The sequence below is a fragment of the Accipiter gentilis genome, chromosome 7 (assembly GCF_929443795.1).
Source record: "Accipiter gentilis chromosome 7, bAccGen1.1, whole genome shotgun sequence".
NCBI lineage: Eukaryota > Metazoa > Chordata > Aves > Accipitriformes > Accipitridae > Astur > Astur gentilis.
Window position 1 is genome coordinate 23,136,014 of NC_064886.1, and position 20,199 is coordinate 23,156,212.

General features: G+C 63.8%; 3 protein-coding genes across 5 annotated transcripts in view; 1 reads left to right on the forward strand and 2 right to left on the reverse strand.

Annotated features, from left to right (window-relative positions):
* The first annotated feature begins 603 nt into the window (after positions 1-603).
* On the forward strand, positions 604-3,826 carry LOC126040222 (probable D-lactate dehydrogenase, mitochondrial). The gene is made up of 8 exons (XM_049804207.1): positions 604-687; positions 844-956; positions 1,557-1,698; positions 1,791-1,932; positions 2,282-2,440; positions 2,600-2,695; positions 2,803-2,905; positions 3,676-3,826. The coding sequence occupies exons 1-8, from the start codon at positions 625-627 to the stop codon at positions 3,824-3,826; spliced, it is 969 nt and encodes a 322-aa protein (XP_049660164.1). The 5' UTR covers positions 604-624.
* Positions 3,642-10,404, reverse strand: BCAR1 (BCAR1 scaffold protein, Cas family member). 3 transcript variants are annotated; one of them, XM_049806312.1, is made up of 7 exons: positions 10,279-10,404; positions 8,519-9,208; positions 7,046-7,207; positions 6,707-6,811; positions 5,117-6,265; positions 4,794-4,883; positions 3,642-4,419 (listed from the first exon to the last, which is right to left on the reverse strand). In XM_049806312.1, exons 1-7 carry the CDS (start codon positions 10,288-10,290, stop codon positions 3,904-3,906), a joined length of 2,724 nt encoding a protein of 907 aa, XP_049662269.1. In that variant the 5' UTR covers positions 10,291-10,404; the 3' UTR covers positions 3,642-3,903. The 3 variants fall into 3 exon arrangements, with proteins under 3 accessions (XP_049662269.1, XP_049662271.1, XP_049662270.1); XM_049806314.1 differs by lacking the exon at positions 10,279-10,404 and adding an exon at positions 9,694-9,841; XM_049806313.1 differs by lacking the exon at positions 10,279-10,404 and having other exon boundaries at positions 8,519-9,390.
* Positions 10,405-17,867: 7,463 nt separating this feature from the next.
* The window catches only part of CFDP1 (craniofacial development protein 1), a 67,023-nt gene continuing 64,691 nt past the window's right edge, over positions 17,868-20,199 (reverse strand). Inside the window, exon 8 of the mRNA XM_049806271.1 lies at positions 17,868-18,637. Within this exon, the coding sequence (XP_049662228.1) occupies positions 18,547-18,637 (91 nt within the window). The 3' untranslated portion in view covers positions 17,868-18,546. The remainder of the gene's footprint in view (positions 18,638-20,199) is intronic.

Sequence of the window (20,199 nt, forward strand, 5' to 3'; positions counted from 1 at the left end):
CTCCGGGCGTGGGGACAGATGGACGGGGGGCGTGGGGACAACTGGCCGGGAGGGCTGGAGGCTTGGGGACGTGTGGCCTCCCAGGGGGTCGGGAACCCCCGGCCGGCTGCAGGGACACCCGGCCGGGCTTAGGGACCCCTGGCCAAGGAGGACAGGAGGCCTGGGGACCCGTGGCCTCCGCCGGGCACACCGGAGCGAGGCAGGGGTGGGCGGCCAGGTGCAGGGACGCCTGAGCAGGCTCGGGGACGCCGGCTGTAGAGCAGGTGTGGGGCGAGGCCGGGTGTGGGAGCTCCCACGGGGACACCCGGCTGGGGAGCGGGACACCTGGCCAGGCACGGGGGCACCCGCCCTGGCTGGGGACACCGGGGGGCGGCGGGGACAGCCGGGCGCACGTGTGGGGACAAGGCCGGCTCTGGGGACCCCCGGCCAGCTGTGGGGACAGCCCCGGGCCGGGGGCGCGGGGCCCCCCCCGGCGGGGAGGGGACGCTCGTCGCGGCCCCGCGGCCCCGCCAGCCGGAGCCACCTTAACGTGGCGGTGGCGGTGCCGGTGGCGGCGGGAGGGGAGGGGACGGGAGGGGACGGGAGCGGGGGCCGGGCCCCGGGCAGGCGCTGGCCGTCCCCACCATGGCTCTGCGGCGGGTGCTGGGGCTGGGGGGGGCCCTGGGGCGCCGGAGCTGCTGCTCCAAGGTGGGGCCGGGCGGGGGCGGGGGGGTCCCGTGGGGCACGGCGGGATGGGGGTCCCAGGGTGGCCCCGCACCCCCAGCTGCAGGGGGGGTCCTGGGCCGCTGGGCCCCGGGCCGGACCCTGCTGCCCGCGCCCTGACGGGCCCTCGCCCCCCGCCAGCGCCCGCTGCCCCCCGACTTCGTGGAGGCCCTGAGGGCGGTGGTCGGGGGCCCCAACGTCTCCACGGCCATGGCAGTGCGCGAGCAGCACGGCCACGCCGTGTCCATGCACGTGTGGGTCCCAGGGCCGGGAGCCCCAGGGGGCAGGGTCTGGGGAGGGGAAGGGTCCTCCTGGGGAGGGGAAGGGCCGTGGGGAAGGGCAGGGTCTGGGGAGGGGAAGGGTCCTGGGGAGGGGAAGGGAGGTGGGGAAGGGCAGGGTCTGGGGAGGGCAACGGCCACGGGAAAGCGAGGGGAGGTGGGGAAGGGCAGGGCCGCGGGCAAGGGAAAGGAGGTGGGGAAGGGCAGGGTCTGGGGAGGGCACCGGCCATGGGAAAGGGAAGGGAGGTGGGAAGGGCAGGGTCTGGGGAGAGGGTAGAAGGTCTGGGTTGGGGAAGGGCCATGGGCAGGGAAAAAAAGGGTCCTGGTTTGGGGAAGGGCCGTGGGGAAGAGAAGGGTCCGGGGAGCAGGAGGGTCTGAGGAGAGGAAGGGCCACGGGGCTGGGGAAGGGTCTGGGTTGGGGAAGGGCCGTGGGGACGGGAGGGGGCATAGGGAGGGGAAGGGTCTGGGCAGGGAAAGGGTCTGCGGGGGGGAAGGGACACGGGAAGAGGCTGGGGAGGGGAAGGGTCTCGGGGACGGTGAGGTCCGTGGGGCAGCGGTGCCGCCCTGTGCCCTCAGCTGCGCCCCGCCGGACGCCGTGGTGTGGCCCCAGGCAGTGGGGCAGGTGCAGGAGCTGGCGGCGCTCTGCTACCGCTGCCGCGTGCCCATGGTGCCCTTCGGCACCGGCACCGGCCTCGAGGGCGGCGTCAATGCCGTGCAGGTACAGGCCCCCCCCTGCACCCCCTGCCCGGCCCCTGCCCGCGGGCTCTCGGCGGCCAGCCGTGCCCAGCCGCGCCGGTGCCCCCGCGCCAGGGCGGCGTCTGCTTCGACCTGAGCCGCATGGACGCCATCGCGGAGCTGAGCCTCGAGGACTTCTCGGTGACGGTGGAGCCCGGCGTCACCCGCAAGGCCCTCAACAGCCACCTGCGTGGCACCGGGCTCTGGTTCCCCGTCGGTACCGTGGGCACCAGCGAGCAACCAGGGGGGCCCCGGGGCTGGGGGTGGTGGCACCGGAGGTGTGGGGGGGACACCTGTGGGGCTGGGCATGCTGGGAGCACTGGGGGTGCTGGGTGTGCCCATGGGGCCAAGGGTGCCGTAGTCCCAGCGGGGTAGCGGGGGTGGTCATGGGGCTGGGGGTCCCATGGGGGCCGTGGTCCCTGGGGGTGTTGGTTTCCCTACGGGGTACCATGATCCCAGGGGCGCAGTGGGGTACCCAAGGGGGAGCGAGTGCCACAGTCCCCGGGGTGCACCAGGGTCCTGTGCCCAAACCAGCCACCCATACCATCCCTGTCCCCTGCCTGCAGACTACAGGGCAGACACCTCGCTGTGTGGCATGGCAGCCACGGGTGCTTTGAGCACTAACATGGTATGCTACAGCACCATGCAGCCCCACATGCTTAACCTGGGTGTGGTGCTGCCGGATGGGTCCCTGCTCCACACCACCAGCCCTGGACCCAGGCCAGGTGGGCAGTGGGAGGCTGGGCTGAGTGGGGGCTGCAGGGGCACCCACTCACTGGCCCCTCACAGGAAGCAGGCTGCCAGGTGAGGGATGGGCAGTGGGACAGGGACAATGGCAGCAGCACCCCATGGAGCTGTGTGTGCCACGGCTCTGTCCTGCCCAGCCCGGGGCTGCTCCACAGACATCTGTGTGCCCACCTCCTGCCTGCCAGCTATGGTGGTAGAGACCAAGCGGGACACGCAGGACTCCGGCCTCACTGGTCAATGGCATTGCAGCCCCCTGATGTTGGGGGCGGGGTGTGTGTGTGTGTGTGTGTCTAGTTGGTGGCCTGCCATCCTCCCCCCCCACACGTCACCTGACCCACAGTAGGACACATAGGTGACAGCAACTTCCACTGCCTCCTCATCTTCCACCCCCAGGATCTGGCCAAAGCCCAGCGCATCCATGCCTTCACCCAGCTCCTGGCCAGGTGGGTATAGGGACATCCCAGGTGGGATGGGGACAGGGTAACAGATGCCCCCATGCCCTCCCCTGACCCCTCCGTCTCACAGGCAGGCATGGGTGGTGGGGGACACCGCAGTCCCCATGTGCCATGCTCTTTGTGGGGGGCAGATAGGACAGGATGACAACACACACAACACAACAGGATACCCCAGCTGCTCCCCAGGGTGTCCCTCCTCCCCCAGCAGGCACACACAGATACCCAGCAGAGGTGGGGGGGCTTCTATGCAAATCTTTATGCTGCTGGGGAGGGGCAGGGGGCTGAGTTTCAGGGGGCTGCAACTCCATAGCTCTGGGAACCAGCAGAAGCTTCCCCTGTGTTCAAAAGGCACCAATTTCGGTTTGCGTTTCAATTACAGCTGGTACAGTAGCAAAACCCATGACATGAGAATGCACAGGTTAGACCTCTCCTGCCCCAGCCCCCCCCCCCCCCTTCACCCCTTACCCTCCTGGGGACCCTTACCCACAGCCCATCCCTGCCCCACTGTCCCACGCCCAGAGGTGGCTTCCACACCATTAAAATCTGCTGGCCACCAGAGACTGCTCAGGAGCCCTGCCGAGAGTGGAGCAGCTACAGCATCGCCCCAAATTGCCAGGCGCATCCCTGTCTCGATTCAACAGGGACACAGCCCCAGGGCCTCCAGGCCAGGAACGGCTGCCAGTTTTGTACGGCGAGACGACAGCAGGGAGGAAATGGGCACAAATCCACCTCCCAGCTTTGCTTCATTGTGGGCGCAGCTCCGAAACCAATCCTGGCCTCTGGATGGAGGGAGGAAGAAATAAGAGGAAGGGGGATGATGGCCACAGTCCCTCACCCCTCTACCAGCAGAGCTCCAGCCCCCCGGTGCACATGGGAGTCTCTATGTACATGTTCATTTACACCAGGTAGAGAGGGCTCTCATGGAACAGGATGCATGTCTAGGGATGGGGTGGGGGCCATGGGGAGAGGACACCAACCCAGGGCCATCACATGGCTGCCAGCTGGCCCAGCACCATCCTGAACTGCTGTGTGCTGTTGGCAAGGTCCTTGACACGCTCCACCATGTCCTTAGAGGCAGCAGGAGAAGGATAGTGGAGGGCAGCCGCCTTGGTGGTCACCACAATCTCCTTGAGCATCTCACAGAGGAGGTTGCTGTAGTGCATCACCTTGTGCTGGACGTCCTGGGCCTTGGCCTGGCGGGACAGCGTGTCCCCGATGAAAACGAGCTTGTGGGCACTGAGGATGACAAACTTGCTGTGGGCCACAAAGATCTTGGGGGGTTGGTTGGTGCTGACAGCGGTGAAGAAGGCGTCAACGGCATTGGTGAGCGTGGTGAGGTTGGCCTCGCACTGCTCCAGGTAGAAGAGGAGGAGCTGGCGGTCGGCAGGACACAGGGCCCCGCCACCCCGTGCCGGGCTGTAGTGCTGGGGGGGGCTCCAGTTGGACAGGTCATTGTCGATGGGGCGCGTCACCTCCTGCTCCAGCCGCTCGAACTGCTTCAGCTGCGGGAGGGATGGGTGTGAGGCAGGACAGCTATCGAGCCAGCACCCACTCCCCTCCATGGAGCCACCAGTACAGGTGGCTGTGGCCACCAGCCCTGGGCGACAGCTCTGCCCTGGGGAAAACAGCAAGGGACAGTGCCAGCCCCAAGACAGTTGTGCCAGGTTCCTCTCCAGGAACAAGGCACCGATGCCCTTCTTTGCTGGCACAGCGCTGGCATGGGGAGGTGAGCCAGAACCCACTGTGGGGACAGCCATGCAAGAGGGAGCTGTGGTCCAGAGTGGTGGCAGGGGGTACAAGGGGAGCAGAAGCCAAAACCCTGCTGCCCACTCCAAGAGCTGTGCCCAGCAGCACCCACCTGCCCTGGCTCCGTTACCTGCTGGTGCTCCAGCTGGTCCTTGCTCTGCCGGATGATGTTGCCTTTCTCCAGCAGCTCCTTCTGGGTCTTCTCAAACTCCTCCTTGCCCTGCAGGGAAGGAAGGGGCATGACACAGGGGTCAACAACACCAGCTTTGCTGGGAGTGAGCCCCTGCCTGCCGTGGGACACCCCTGGTCCCCACAGTCCTCAAGAAGGAGGCTAAAAGCAAGATGTGGGTGGCAGAAGCACCACCGCAGTCAGAACTGCCCGATGCCCCTGTGCCGGGGAGCCACTGGCACAAAACCCACCCATGGGGAGCAGCCCTCCCTGCCTGCGCCCACCTGGAGATGAACGTAGTCGTAATCCTCCATCCAGCCACTCTCGCTGTTCTCGTAGGGCCCATCGGGCGACTCCTGGGCCAGCAGCTTGGGCGGGGAGGGCAGGGGCCGCGACTGGATGCTGCTAGCCTTGTCGGAGGGGTGAGGGGGCCCATGGCCACCGCTCTCCGCCACCGGCTTTGTCCGTTTGAAGAGGAGGGAGGCGTTGCCGTGCAGGAAGGAGGCCAACTGCTTGGTGTCATCGGGGACGCCACGTGAGTGCATGACAAAGTGCTCCAAGTCATCCGTACCCGGCTTGCCACTGGCCAGGGCGCTTGGGGCCCAGTGGCAAGCATCCAGCGCTTGGCCATGCCGTGCCAGGGCCTGGTAGACCTCCTCCATCTTCTGCAGCTGCTTGCTGAGCTTGGCATAGAGGGAACGGTCAGAGGCCTGTGCAGCATTGCCCACTGCCCCCCGGGCAAACTCCAGCAGGTCCCGGAGGGCCGTCCGGACACCCTCGGCTGCCCCGCGGATGCTGGCGGCATTGGCCTCCATGTGCTCAGGGCTGCGCCAGTTGGCACCGATGAAGGACATGAGGTAGGAGACGGCGCCGCCGACACCATGCTGGAGCTTGGCCAGTGTCTCCATGGCGGCGTCCAAGTCCAGGGAGAACTCTTTGCTGGCTCCCTTGGCCGGCTCCTTCACAGGCACCACGTCCAGCGAGGATGTGGAGATGTTGCTGCGGGTGCTGCCTGTGCTGGAGGCAGAGAGGCGTTTGGCATCAGCGCCCTTGGCCTCACGGTCCACTTGTGGTGGGACATCATAGATGTACTCGCCCTCTGTGTCCAGGGAGCCCTTGCCTGGGGCGTGCAGGTCTCGGGGCACGTCGTACACCTCCTGGGAGGGGAATGCTGACCCCCCCAGCTTCTTGAGGCTGGGGGGCACGTCGTAGATCTCATGGGTGAGTGGTGGCTCGGAGACACCTTTCCCGGCTGCTGGTGGCACGTCATAGACATCCTCTGGCAAGTAGGGCTCCTGCTGGGCCAGGATGAGGGGGTGGCGGGAGGGGTCAAAGGCTTTCTGCTTGGCAAAGGCAGGGGGCACATCATAGGTCTCCTCCCGTGCTGGGCCATCAGGCACGTCCTTGCTCACCGATGGGGGGACATCGTACACCTGTAAGGGCAGTGGCATGCACCATGAGCGCTGCTGGGAGAGCCAGCCCGGGTGCACAGGCAAGCTGCAGTGCATGTAAGCACCAGCTCCAGGCATGCAAGATGGCACTGGGTGAACACCATGAGCCATGCACCCCGGGGGTGCCCCTGGCCCCATGGACACAGCCCTGCCACAGCACCCCCAGCCTCCCACATCCCCTTTGGGGCGAGAATCAGAAAATCCTAGAGCAGCCCAGGTTGGAAGGGACCTCAAAAGATCATCTGGTCTAAAACCATCCCTTAGATAAGATCATCCAGCACACTGTCCCCTCGCATCTTGAAAGCCTCCAGTGCCAGGGACACCACCACATCCGTGGGGAGGTTGTTCCAGTGAGCAATTGTTCTCACTGTAAAATGTGTCTGTCTTATACGGAGAAGCTAGGAGCTTCCCAGCAGCACTTACAGTTTGGTGCAGGTTCTTCTCCACACTGGGGGGCACGTCATAGATCTCCTGCCCTGGGTCCTGCCCATTGGGACCCTTCACTGCCATGGGGGGAGTGTCATAGACCTGGAGGGGGGAGGGGGACACATAGGATGGTCTGTCAGTGATGGCATGGGCACCTACCTCCTCCCAGGGACCGGCAGGGAAGGATGGAGGTGCCAGAAGCAGCCCTGAGGCCCATAACGTGCCCAGCTTTGGGTGTGATCTGCCCAGGTTTGGATCCCAGGCTGTGCCGGAGCACCTCCTGTGCCAGGGGATGGAGCCAGTGCCCCCCTCTCCCCCCACCCCGACCAGCCTCACCTCCTGGCTGAACTGGCTTGGGACCCCCCCTCGGACAGGCGGCACATCATATATCTCCTGGGAGCCCGCAGAGAGGAGGTGACGAGGGAAATCGTACTCATCCTGCTCGCCCTTGGGGGAGTCGTAGACGTACACTTGCCCGACGCGAGTGGGTACCAGCACCTGGCAAGAGGGAAAGGGATGAGGTGGGTACCGCCGAGCATCCCCAGCCTGCCCCCCACCCTGCATCACCATCCCCCAAAACCCAACGATAGGGCTGGAGAAAGGATGGGTGCGCCAAATCTGGTACCAGACTGTCCAGCACCGGGCAAGCCAGTGCCCACGGGAGGGCGCTCCCCGGCCGGGCGTGCACGCTTCTCGCAGCAGCGACGCCGGGGACAGGGGATGATATCACCGGTTATTTATAGCGGCGAGCCTCGGTGAGAGACAAAGCCCAGCCGGCACAGCCACGGCGTGCAGAAGGGAACGGCCAATTCGGGCACGGAGTTGCGGGCAGGGATCTGCCAATGCCCGCAGGGCATTGGCAGATCCCTGCCCGCAACTCCGTGCCCACCTTGCTGTACACTGGGGACACAAGAACTGCAAATAACCAAACCCAGAGGGTCATGGCACCCTGCCCAGCCGATGCCGGAGGCAAGAAGGGCTGAGCAACTGGCAGAGATGCCAGGCTGGTCCTCTCTTTTAGGATGCTCCCTGTGCCCTGGTCGTGATTTAGCAGCCCCCCCGCTCACCGGCTGCTTTCCAGGGGTGTGAGTCAGGGTAGTCTTCCTGCAAAAAGCGATGCCGAAAAGGCCTCGCTCCTCTTCCCCAGGATGACGTGCCAGGGAAGGGGCAGAGCCGGGAGGAGCCTGGTGTCCGGGATGTAGCTGTTAGGCTGTCCTGGACAGCATACCCATGCTGGGGACACGCTGGTGGCTCACTATTGCCTCGCCGGTAAACCCAACTGGCAAGCAATGGCAGGCTCCCTGGCATGGCCAGGACATGCTGGCACCGGTTGCCCACCCCTGCCCACGTTCCCATAAGTAAGAAAACAGTTCAGCATCACGCGAGGTACCACAGCCTCCTCCATAGCTGCAGGGTCTGGCCAAGGGCCATCTCCAAGCAGCTCTTGGGTTACCAGCACCTCACGCCCACCTCAGGCACGGCTGCTGTGCCCTTGGTGATGCCAGCAGAGCCCATGCGAGAGACCAAGAGGACCTCAGTGCTGAACGCTGTGCCAGCCCCGAGCTAGATAGTCCACACCAACAAGGGCACCTCAGCCACCGCAGGGACGCCCCTGGCATGCCCACTCCTGCCAGTGGCACGGGGAAGGATGCCCATGCACCCCCCCACGACAGGCACAAGGGCTGCCTGCTCTAAGAAACAGTGACAGGCAGATAAGCCAAAGCCCCACAGCTCTGGCACACATTCGCCACTGTGGACCACAGAGCACCCCGCAACCGTGCCACCACCTCCCCAGCCCACCTGTCCTACCTTTCCCTGGGGTTTGTGACCTTCCCAGCTCCTCATGTCCAACGACGGGGGCACCTGGTAGATGTCTTGAGCCTGACTGGCCGAGGGAGGAACCTGGTAGACATCCTGGGGGGGGCTGGCAGAACCCCCGGGGTACGCCTCTGCTGCTTGGCCCAGGGAGGGGGGCACCTGGTAGATCTCCTGGCCAGGGCTGGGGAAGGCGTGGGGAGGTGTCTGCTTCGGGTAGGCGGGCGGCTGCTTAGCCGGGGCAGGCGGAAACTGTCCAGCGGGCACAGAGCCAGGGTAGAGACCCTGCTGTCCCTTGCTGGGGACCGGCATCAGGTAGACGTTGTCCCCTTGAGGGGCATAAGCAGGGTGCATGGGGGTGTACTGCGAGGCAGGCGATAGCGGGGTGTAGCCCCCTTGGTGGTGGTAAGGCAGAGCCGGCTGGGGCACCGGCGGCTGCGGCGGTGCCTGCCCCTGTGCCGGGCCAGGCGCTTGCTGCTGCTGCTGCTTCTTGTCGTACATCCCTACCAGGATCTTGAGGCGGTTCCCGGGGACGATGCCCTGACGGCCGTGGAGCGAGCAGAGCCACCAGCCGTCCAGCCCCTGCGTGTTGCGCTCCAGCACCGTCATGATGTCGCCCTTGCGGAAGGAGAGCTCGTCCGGGGACTCGGCCACGTTGTCGTAGAGCGCCTTGGCCAGCACGTTCTGCAAGAGAAGCCCGCGCCGGGGCGGTGAGCCGGGCCCCGCCGGCCGGTGGGGAGTCATGCCGGCAGACGACGGTGCCCAGCGCCGGGCCGGAGCCCCGCGGGCCGGGGGGTGGGCTTTGCCGAGCGGGTCCCACCGGCTGGATGTCCCCGCTCCAGCCGCCTCTTCCTTCCCCGCTGGAGTTCAACCCATCCTTCCCGGAGGTGGTGCTAGGAAGGGGCCGGGCCCTTCCGCCTCCCCGGTTTCGGGGGGACCTCCTCTGCCTTTCCCTCCCCTTCCCACCGCCGCCGGGGAGGAAGTGCCAGGGCGGTGAGTCAGCCGCAGCCGTAGCCATCCCCACGCCAGCCACCGCCGGGCCCGGGCCCCTTCCAGCCCACGGTGCCGGCCGTCCCCACGGCAGACGCGGGCTGCGTGCCACGACGTCCCGCCCAGGCCACGGCCCACGGGCACCTTACCGGAGCTCTGCGGCCTCCGCCGGGACTTACCGGTGCCATGGCGGCGGCGGGACAGGCCACGGCCTAGCCGCGGGCTCCCGCCGCCGCCCGGGATGGCGGGGCTGAACACACCGGCTCTCCCGCCTCCCCGCAGCGGCCGGGCAGGGAGGCTCGGGCCGCCTGCTCCTGCCGGGTTCCCCCGCCTGCCGCCGGCGCCCACCCCGCCTGGCAGGCGGCCCGCGGCCCGGGGAGGGAGGCCTGTGGGGCTCCCCGGGGCTCCCGGTCAGCCGCCGGGCAGGAGGGCCGCCGGGCAAGGCCTCACCGCCGCCGGCACGGCGGGAGCTGGGCCAAGGTCAGGCGAGGGGGCCCGCCCGCCCCGGGGGGAGCCCTGCCCGGGCTCGGAGAGGGAGGTGGGGGGCCGGCCTGCGGCCTTCCCCCTCCTCCTCCTCCTCCTCCACAACGGGGCAGAGGCCGGGGGCGGGGGGGGGACGACGGACACCGCCCCGCGAGCCGTTATCCCGGGGCCCCGCGTCCTGCCTGAGGCGAGGAGCGGGGGGGCCACGCGCGGCCCCGGGCCCCGCGGGGAGCCTCGCCTCGCCTCCCGTCCCCGCCCCTCCCCGGTCGCCCCCCGCTCACCAGGTAGTTCATCTTCCCGCGGGGCTGCTCCGGCCCTAGCGCCGGTCGGCCGGGGGCCGGGGCCGGGCCGGGGGCGGCGGGGCGGGCGGACGGCGCGGTGGCGGCGGCGGCGCCGTAGGGATCATTATAGCGCGGTGCCCGCCCGGGCCCGGCGGCCCCGCCCGCCCCCATTGGCTGCGCCCGCCCGGCGGGGGGCGGGGCCGGGAAGGGGCGGGTCCGGGGCGGGTCCGGGGCGGGCACCGGGGGAAGGAGGGGACACACACACACACACACACACACTCACGGGCCCCCGCGGGGGCGCGCCGACGGGCAGCCGGGGCGTAACGGGGGTGCCAAGGGTAAACGGGGTGTAACGGGGGTGCGACGGGTGTGCAGAGGGCGAGCACAGGGTAAAGGGCGTGTAAAACGGACGTGCAAAGCGTGTGCAAAGGGTAAGGGGTGTGCAACGGGGGTGCGGAGGGTGCGCAAAGTGTTTGCAGAGGGTAACGGATATGCAGAGGGTGTGCAACAGGGGTGCAAAGGGGGCGCAAAGGCTGGGCAGAGCGTAATAGGTGTGCAACAGGGGTGCAAAGGGTGTGCGACAGGCACGAGGTGGGGGAATGAATACTGGGGTGTATTTGGTGTCTTAACAGAGATGTCGGGGAGGGGGTGCACCGGAGGTGAAACGGGGTAAGGGGACATCTGATGGGCGTGGAACGGGGGTGTTGTAGGTGTGGAACGAGCAGGGGGTGCCACAGGAGAAATTACAGGGGTGTAATGGGCAGGGGGGTGTAACGGGGGGGTTACAGGGGTGTAATGGGGCTTTACAGGGGTGTAGCAGGCAGGGGCGTGCGTTACAGGCGTGTAATGGGCTTTGGGCACGTACGTGTGTGTGTAATGGGTGTGTAAGGGGGGAGGTGTGTGTGAAAAGTGTGCGGCAGGCATCTGTGCAGCAGGTGTGTAACTGGGGGGTGTTCTGGGCAGGTAATGGGTGTGTAATGGGCAGAGGGGCATAAGGGGGGTGTAAGGGACAGGTAAGGGGTGGGTGCAGGTGCAATGGCTCTATGAGGTGGGTGTAATGGGTATGTAAGGGGGGGGTAACGGGTGTGTAAGGTACGGTGTGTGTGACAGATACGTAAGGCAGGGGGGTGATGTGTGCAATGAGGGGGGGTGTGCGCAAGGTGTGTGCGCAGCAGGGGGGGCACAGGTTGGGGGGTCAGCGGCATTGCTCTCCCGCAGCCCCTCACCATCCCCGGCTGGTGCAAAAATGAACCCCTTGGGTTTAAAACTTTCTGCCCTCTCGCTTGTCTGTTTTCCCTTGGCTGCGTGTCGCATGCCAGCCCAGGTGCTGCTCTGGGGAGGCGGCACACCACGACACACATCATGGCACACCACGACACATCATGGCACACCATGGCACATCATGGCACAGCACGGCACACACTGGCGCACCGTGGCAGCCAGCAGGCTGCTCACCCAGCCCGTTCCAACAGCTTGGCCACGTGGCTCACGGGCGCCTCGACGGCTGGCGAGCCCGGGCTTGATGCCGCTGCACGCTGAGCCGCAGTCCTTGCTGGCGCTGCCGGCATCTGCGTGGAGCCAGGAGCAGGCTGGGAGGGTGGCTGCGGGGCTCCCTGCGAGCTGGCAGCTCGTGGGAGGCACGTGTGCGAGCTGCACGGATGTGTGAGCTGCAGGACATGTGTGAGCTGCATGGGCCTGCACGATCTACCAGATGTGCAGGCTGCGTGGGCATGCACGAGCTGCAGCACCCCTGCGAGCTGCATGGGCCTGCACGAGCTGCAGGACCCCTGCGAGCTGCACGGAGGCACACGACCTGCAGGACACACACAAGTCGCACAGACCTGCGCGAGCTGCAGGGACGCCCACGCCGCTCACCGAGCGAGCGCGGCCCAGCGCAGCGGCGCGCAAGAGCCGGGTGCGTGTGGGCAGCGGGGAGCATGGGACCGCACGCGGGCGTGCCCGGAGCAGAGGGAGGGGACGCAGGGGTGCCCAGCGAGCACGCGAGGCCCGTGCGTGTGCCTGGTAGCCACGTGGGCCCACAGGCGAGCGGGCAGCAAGCGAGCCTGCATGAGAGCCGTGTGGCTGGCAAGCGGGCGGCGCTCGCAGAGGCAGGCCAGGAATGTACCTCTGCCTGTGCCCGTGCCTCCTGGGCCACATTCCCCCGCCACAGCATTTCCTCTCTCGACTGTGCTCACCCTCGGGGATTACCTTTGGGCCACACTGGTGTGCGGCGGTGGAGGCAAGGCCAGATCGCAAACACATGCCCTTCCCTAAAAAGCAGGGTTTGTTCCGCTCCCCAAGGACCACCACCACCGTCCACTGGCACCAGCAACCTTCTCGCACCGTCCCCTGCTTGGAGGCAGGTTCCCCAGTGCATTGTTGGCAGACGGGGAAACTGAGGCACAGCCAAGGGTAGGAGATAGCTGGCAGCAGCGACTGCGGTCACACCCGCAAACCGCAGCCACCCCGGCAGGAGCAGCCGGAAGACCGCGGTTTCCTCTTGTTGGTGGCAGCGGTGACAGTGCCAGCACTGAGCCCCGCGGGCATTCCCAGGATGGGCTCTGAGCTCTCCGGCCCCTCTCCCGCCACCACAGCCAGTCCCATGAGGCCACGGTATGTTTGCTTCGGAGACCCCGAGCCCGGCGAGGGCCTACCCGGCCAGCAGCGAGGATCTCTCCTGGGATCCTCGGGGTGTCCCCAGGGTGAACCTGCTACCGCACGGCTTTGGGCAGGTGCCAAGGGGCCGCAAGCTCCCCACTTTGGTGCTTAAAAGCAGGAGGGATTTTAGTTTTCCTGCTCTCCGTGGCAACACTCAGATCAAAGCATCCCCTGTTGATGCTTGACCCTGGCCATTTTCGGTGCATCGGAGCCAAAACTGCTGCTCGCATCCGCGGAGTGCCCTGAGCTGGCAACGGCTCCCGCACCCCCCTGCGTCCACAGCCAAGCGCCCAGGGGGACGACAGGCACCAACAGGTCTCCTTTCGGCTTCTCCCACCTCTAAGGAAACGAAATGCCAAAAAGATCAAAAGTGGAACGTTACAGGGGCCCTGCAGCGCTTGGGATGCTCAGAGCCAGATCAGCGCAGCCAGAGCATCGCTGTGCTGCTGGCAGTGCGATACTGCGAGGCCCCACCGGTTCTGCACTGTGGTTCTTCACTGGCTCCAGCTCCAGCAGACTGGGTGTTTCAGGATGGATGCTGCTCAGGATGCAGGTTGCCCCAGCAACGGTTGCTATGGAAAACACTTTGGCGGCAAAATATCCAGCCATATTTATGTGTCCGTCATTGTCTTGGGGAGAGTCCCCAGCGTCCGGCGAGCCAGGCGCGGCCGGCTCCGCACTGGGCAGACTGCCGCCACGTCTGTGGGGGACTGTCTGTGCTGGGCCTGGCTTTTCCCGCTGGGTCCTGGTATGGGAAGGTGTCAGAGGACCCCAAAGGGGGGGTTTGGGGGAGCACGGTGGAGGCACATGGGGCCGGGGGAACAGGCTGTGCTGTGCCGTGTTAATTGGCTAATTGCCGATTAATGCCCTGTTGGCCCTGTCATGCCCCAACAGTCGAACAGGATACGTTTTGGTGAACACACGCAGGGGCACATCTCTGGGACAGTGGGACATTTCGGGAAAGGGACTGGCACTAGGACACTTGTAGGGCTGGAGCCGTCCCCAGCAGGGACCAGCGGATGGGGCTGCCTGCTCCTGCCCGCAGCACCTGCCTGCAGCCCTGCCAGGGCTGTGCTTCGGAAAGCTGCCTCCCATCTCCTGGAGCAGCAATAGGATTACACGGGACTGAGTCTCCTAGCAATGAACAGAGAAATAAATCCTATAAGGCAGGACGGGATTTATTAGACTTCAATATTCTGGAAATAATGAGGACATTTCTCTTGGCTTGTAATATCACGGGACCCAACAGGATCACAACAAGGATTTATCCCCGTGCCTTTCTGTGGCGCTGGGTCGGTTTTTAGCTGCAGAGAGGAGATGGAGGGGGAGACCGCTTGCCCTTCTGGAGAGCAGGATGGTGGGGCACCCCCTCATCTCCAGAAAAGCTGAGGCGGAGCACAGGCCTCAGGCTGCCCCAACAGTAGCGGCTCTGTTCATATCCCCATTCATCCCCCGGTGAGGGCTGGCGCTGATCCTCGCCCCCGGCTGGGGCTTGCCACTGGGAGTGGGAAGGGCTGGCTGTGCCACCACCGCCAGATGAACTTCAAACGCTGGTGCCAACACCCACCACTGGCACGAGGATGCCCCGGGGTGGGGATCCTCGCTCAGATGGGGTGGGAGACCTGCAAGCCACCCCGTTACTCCTCATCAGTCCTGAAACCACCACAGCCAGAAACCCTGCTCTGCTGCCCGATGGAACAATGCTGTGAGGGAAAAAGGTGGGAAAGGCTGAAAACAGCAGCTTAGAGAAGAGGATGAGGTGCCCCCAGCATCTCCTCCTGGGCATCAGCCCCTCCCGGCCCCGGTCCTCGCAGGGAATTGCTGCTGCAGCTGCGGGGAGATGCCTCCCAGGGCCAGCCCCATGCTCTGCTCCCTTATTCTCCTGCCTGACAGCTGTGGCATGGCACACCATCACGCTTTGCCCCATGGTGGCTCGGCCGGCCCCGAATCCCATTACGGTCCTTGGGATAGCCCAACGGGGGCCCACAGGATGCAACCCCTTGGCAGCCAGCTCTCAGCCTCCTCCCTTGCCGAGAGCTGGACATTTATTCCCGCTTCCCCATCACCAAAGCAGCTTTAAACGCACGGCATTATCTCCTTGTCTGCGATTCCCGTGACCCAGTAACAGCCTCCCCTGGGCGGCCTCCCCAAACCCCGCCGAACAGCTCAATAAAGGTGAGCCCGTGGGCGCGGGTTGGATGTAGCCGGTTTTACCACGGCTCCGGAGCGTGGCCGCCGTGGCAGAAGCCCTGACTGTTGGGGCACACAGACACAATCGCTGCCTTGTTCGGGGAGCAGCCACACAAGGGGCCCCTTCAGGCGGCCAAGGAAGGGGGAGCTCCTCGGGGCGAGGTGATGCTCGGGCCATGAGGGACTCCTTGCAGGGCCAAAATTATCCCAAACAAATGCCCCGAGTGGGTCCTGACCCACGGAGGATACATGAGCTTCCCAGAGAAGATGGCTCAAGGTGGGAACATGTAAAGGAGGGACTTGCATGGCCTGGGAGATTTGCTTCTTCCAGAAAGCTCAGGACTGGTGTGGAAGTTGAGGGCTGGTGGGTGCTGGGGCCACCTCCCCTTCGTGGGAAGGCAGCTGGGCAATGGAAATAGCAAGCGGAGAGGGGTTTGGGCTTTTTTTTTTTTTTTTCCTTCCTAAGCAGCCAAGCTGTGTTTTCTGGAGACCTGTAAATCACTCCTCGTCTTCAGGAAAGAGAGGCAAGGAATACATGATCCAACCAAGCAAAAACGTGGGACGTTTGGAAGTGCGCATGGTGGAAGCCAGGAATCAGCCCCAGGCTGGAAGCTGCCTCCCGGCCGTCCTGCCAAGCCTGTCCCAGCTTGCTGGGCTGGGAGCTGGCACCGCAGCCCAGTGTCCTCGAGCTGAGCCGGGCACACCACGCTGCCACGAGCCGGGGAGCCCAGTGGAGAGGGGAGCTGAGGCTCTTGGCCACCACTGTTAAACCGCACTTTTCCAGCAGGTCAGGTTGCTTCCAAGATTTCAAAATTTTCCACACTTGCTCAGCTGAAGGAGAAACCCCAGAGAAGAGAGGCTGGAGAGTTTGTGGAGAGCGGAGCTGGGGCTGCCAGGCAGGATCCTGTAAACAGGGGGTCACTGATTTTCCCAGTTTACCAGTGTGCCAGTGGAGGCTGCGCTGGCCAGATCCCGCTAACACACCATTAGCGTGCGTGTAAATCCAAAGCCGTCTCCCTGAGCCATCCAGAGCCCAATGCTGCTGCAGGGCTTGCTCTGGACATAGCCTGGAGCTCTTCAAGGCTTTTAAGAACAGGGCTGGGTTTGGTGCCTCTGGCCTTTGGGATCTCCAAAGGTTCCCCTGTTGCATCAGCTCTCGCTCACACTACAACACACAGAATTATCTTCCATTTCTAACCTACTTTTCACACCAATGCAGCTGCACTGGGGGCCCAACACAGCAGGCGGCACCCGGCAGCAGCCTGGATGCCTGTGCTGTCGCCAAGATTTCAGACGGCAGTCCCTGGAGAGCCAAATGCCACGGCGACCCAGCCTGTGTGGGGGTGACAGGACCCTTCCCCACCTCCATCCAGTGTGCGAGGCCCCAGGACCACAGTCATGAGGGGACACGGCAGAGAAGATCCACAATATTCCCTCCTCTCCTCCTCACCCCCAGCAAAGTGCAGCAAAAGGCAAATTGTTTCTCCTGCTGCCTGCTCAGCGCTTGGAGCGGGCCCAGCCCTCCAGCCCCACTTGCGGCCGCCCTGGTTGAGCTGCTGCCCGTGCATCTCGCTGTCAGCGGGGATCTACTGCAAAACAAGGCTGGGTTGCCTTGAGGTCCCTGCTGGGAGGGACCCTGCAAGCAGGGCAGGACCTGGCTGCCTCCCCAGCCCAGCATGTGGGAGGAGAGAGGGGGCCAGAGATGGTCCTGCACTACCACCCTGAGCAGGACAGCAGCCCAGCTACCAGAGCACCACCTGCCTTACACTGCAGCCCCCTCCGAGATCCAGCCCAGGGCTGCTTGCTGCCAGCCAGGAGTCCTGAGCTGAAACCTCCCCACAACAGTGCCCTGGCCAGGGACTCCAGTTGTTTTTGCAACCAAAGCCAAAGCAGCAACCGGCTTGGAAGCGTTTGGAGATGAAAACATGTCATCACCCCTGTTGTTTTGTTTCTGTCCAATTTCAGGCTCGTTTAAGCAGGTCCATAACAGCTGATTCTGTACATAACAAGGCACCAAAGGCTGTAGCTCCCCCTGAGCACGTGGTGTTTTGTTCTTGTCTATCCCGCAACACAGCCACAGAGCAAGGGCTGACTCAGCAGCTGACATGTGAGTCCAAAGCTGAGACTGAGCTCAGAGCTGTGGGCAAGGGGCCAGTGGCAGCATCGCTTGCCCCGTTAGCAGGAAGGTTGGGGCTTGTGCTGCTTTCTGGCTTGTGTGCCACCAAGCAGGCTCAGAGCACCCCGTGGGGAAAAGCCAGTAAGCACCTCTACTCTTGAGGATGTGCACAGGACAAACATCGTGAGCTGCTGAACTTGGTCAGCACCAGACAAGAAGGGACAGCTGAGATGATGGTGTGTTGCTGGCCTCCAGCTCCGGCCGCTTGCTCCACGCCCAGGTGCCTTGGTCTGCCCTCCGAGGCAGCTTAATTTGCTGAATGTCCCTGCATGGTCATGGTCATGCCTTGGGTGGGTTTCCTTACTCCTGCAGCACTGCTACAGGAGGACTACATTGTCCCCTTCGCCCCGCAATCCTGGATTCAATCCTACCGCCAGCCCCAGTACTGCAGAGGGAAAGCGATCCAAGCGCTTGCTCTGACCCTTAGGCTGCTATCAAGACAGACACCGGGCACCTCTGAGCACGGATTTTCACAATCACAGTCAGATGCTCCTTACTGTGTGTGACCCTTAATTTCTTTGTCCTCTGCTTCCCGCATAAACAATGCTGCCAGCATGCCAGAGCATTGGGATGGAATACTTTATTCACGTGAACACTCAGATCCTGGCCTGTCCTGCCTGCTGCAGCTGCTCCCATCTTCTTGAGAGCATGAACAAGGAAGGATTTCTTCATCGGCTTGCTTAAACCCCCCCCAGCATCATCAGACCCCACAAACAAGTACAGACAGTTCGGCTTTGTCTGGGCAAGAGCACAACGCAGAGGGGCAAGGAGCACTGAGGGGCTGGCAGAGTGGGGAGAAGGGCTCCAGCCCACAGCTTGCACACGCACAGCAGCCTCAAAACCTTCCTGCAGCTCTGTTCTCACAACCAAAAATGCCAGCCGAGCCTTAACCCAGGCTCCAGCACTCTCCCAGCTTTGGCGGCTCCTCCTGCTGCCAGAAGCACCCGGGGTTGGCAAAGGATGGGTGCCACCATCTCTTCTCCTTGGAAAGCTGCCTGCCAGAATCACACCAGTCCCTTCTGTCACCTGCTGGGCCATTTAACCCTCGAAGAGCCCCCTGCCCACTGACAAATACCCTCCCCAAACTATTACAGTAAAAGGAAAAACCTGTACATTGAGACATACAGGCTGAGTCTTGGGTAGAGAATGGTTTCCGTGCTTGGTGGTCGGGCGGTGGCTGGCAGCCCCCAGCCAGTGCTCAGGCACAGAAGGGAGCAGGGTCCCCCGTGGCCACCCCCGGCACATCAGGGCTTCATCCTGCTCAGTCTGATGTCACGTTCGATTTCAAACTGCCTGTGATCCACACGCTCCAGGAATGCTTTCCTCTCGATGTACCTGCAGGGAGGCAGAGAGGCAGAGGCTGTAAGCAGTGCCCGTAGCAGCCAGTGCTGTTGCCAGCCTGGGGCAAAGCTGACCTGAAGGGACAAGCAGCCTCCCTTCCTCTCTCTCCATGAGCTGATCACTGCACTGAGCATCTCCTATGGACACCAAAACTGCTCTGTGGCCTGCTGGCTGTCTCCTGGGGGACTCACAGAGGTCTGGGGTGAAGTGTCCCTGCAGGCTGGAGATACGGGCTGGCTGCTTCTAGTTCCAGCTCTTCTCTTATGGCTGAGAAATGACCTTCACATACAACTTGGAACAGGCTCAGGGCAGGTCCTTGGCAGGAGAGGCAGCTCTGACACTCCTCCCTGGCTGCCCAGGTGACACTGCCCAGACACCCCCCAGCAAAGCATCTCAAACCCAACGACAGCAGCACAACCCACGATACAAGCTGATAACAGGCACAGGGAGCATTAGGGACACAAACAGCATCATCCAGCAAGCCTGCAGCAGCTCAGGGATTCAGGTCAGGGGTTTCCCAGCCACAGACCAGTTCCTAACCACCGCTGAGTATTTACTTCTCCCTCTCAGCAAGGCACCTGAGTGCTTCAAGGAAGAAGGCAAGCACGCCTATGCTTGGAAAAGCACTTTGACACTCATTAATGGCATGCAGCTGAATTTTAATGTACTTTCCTGCAAACCCTTGCCACAGATAGCCCGGGGCTGTGCTACTAATTAACCTACAGAGGGAGCGAAATTGCAATTCAAAACAGGAGCTGTAATTGAATCATCACAATTGTTTTGCATTTGTTCCAGGGTGGCAAACACTCGGCTGTCATGACAAGGTCGTTACGCTCGGCACCGGCACAAGATGCACAAGCCGCTGCGTTCGGCGCTCTGCCGGTCACTGCTTTTCCTGCACCATAGCTGGTGCCTGCTAACCAGAAAAGCCCATTGCTTGAAAGCAAGACCGCAGGCTGCAGGAAAGATGGCTCCTGGGTGGCTGGCACCGTGCATAAAGGTGCCCAAGACCCAACCGCATGGGAAGGTTTGAGGCCCACTCCCACCAGCAGCTGTGGTCCCTCTAGCACAGAGGGGCTCCGCTGCCTTTGGTGACAAGGTCTCTACTTTATGCTACAACTATTGAACCACCACTGAATGTGCTCCCAGCACCAGGGTGCCTTCGCCCTTGCTGCAAGGGACAGCCCTGACACTCCTGCCCACCCAGTCGTCATTGAAATGAATTAATCCAAATTAATTTCAGTGAGTGATTCCCCCGAGAGGATGAACAGCGCCGTGCATCCCTGCTGCCACCCTATTCCCATCGCAGCCTGAGCCCATCTCACGCTGACACAACTGGGTCAGCTCATCTCTGCCGACTGCGAGGGGCAGGGGCCCAACGCGGCATAACGCAGACAATGTGCTGGCTGTGAGGAGGTATTTTGCTGGCCCCCTGCCTCTCACTGTCAGAGGAGGGCTGTGCAACAAGGCCCCCTCCCCATGCTGGCTCAGGAAAGGCGGGCAGGGGAGTGTCGCTTCCCTTCATCCCAGCAAGCAGGGAGGTGACCCGCTCCCGG

Excerpts from the sequence above, each read along its gene's own strand:
- LOC126040222 (XM_049804207.1), top strand. The coding sequence starts at position 625 with ATGGCTCTGCGGCGGGTGCTGGGGCTGGGGGGGGCCCTGGGGCGCCGG. Across the intron at positions 1,699-1,790 it reads GCGGCGTCAATGCCGTGCAG|GGCGGCGTCTGCTTCGACCT; the intron begins GTACAGGCCCCC and ends CCCCCGCGCCAG. Across the intron at positions 2,441-2,599 it reads CAGCCCTGGACCCAGGCCAG|CCCGGGGCTGCTCCACAGAC; the intron begins GTGGGCAGTGGG and ends TGTCCTGCCCAG.
- BCAR1 (XM_049806313.1), bottom strand. The coding sequence starts at position 9,268 with ATGACTCCCCACCGGCCGGCGGGGCCCGGCTCACCGCCCCGGCGCGGG. Across the intron at positions 6,812-7,045 it reads CAAGCCAGTTCAGCCAGGAG|GTCTATGACACTCCCCCCAT; the intron begins GTGAGGCTGGTC and ends TCCCCCCTCCAG. Across the intron at positions 6,266-6,706 it reads AGAAGAACCTGCACCAAACT|GTGTACGATGTCCCCCCATC; the intron begins GTAAGTGCTGCT and ends CTGCCCTTACAG.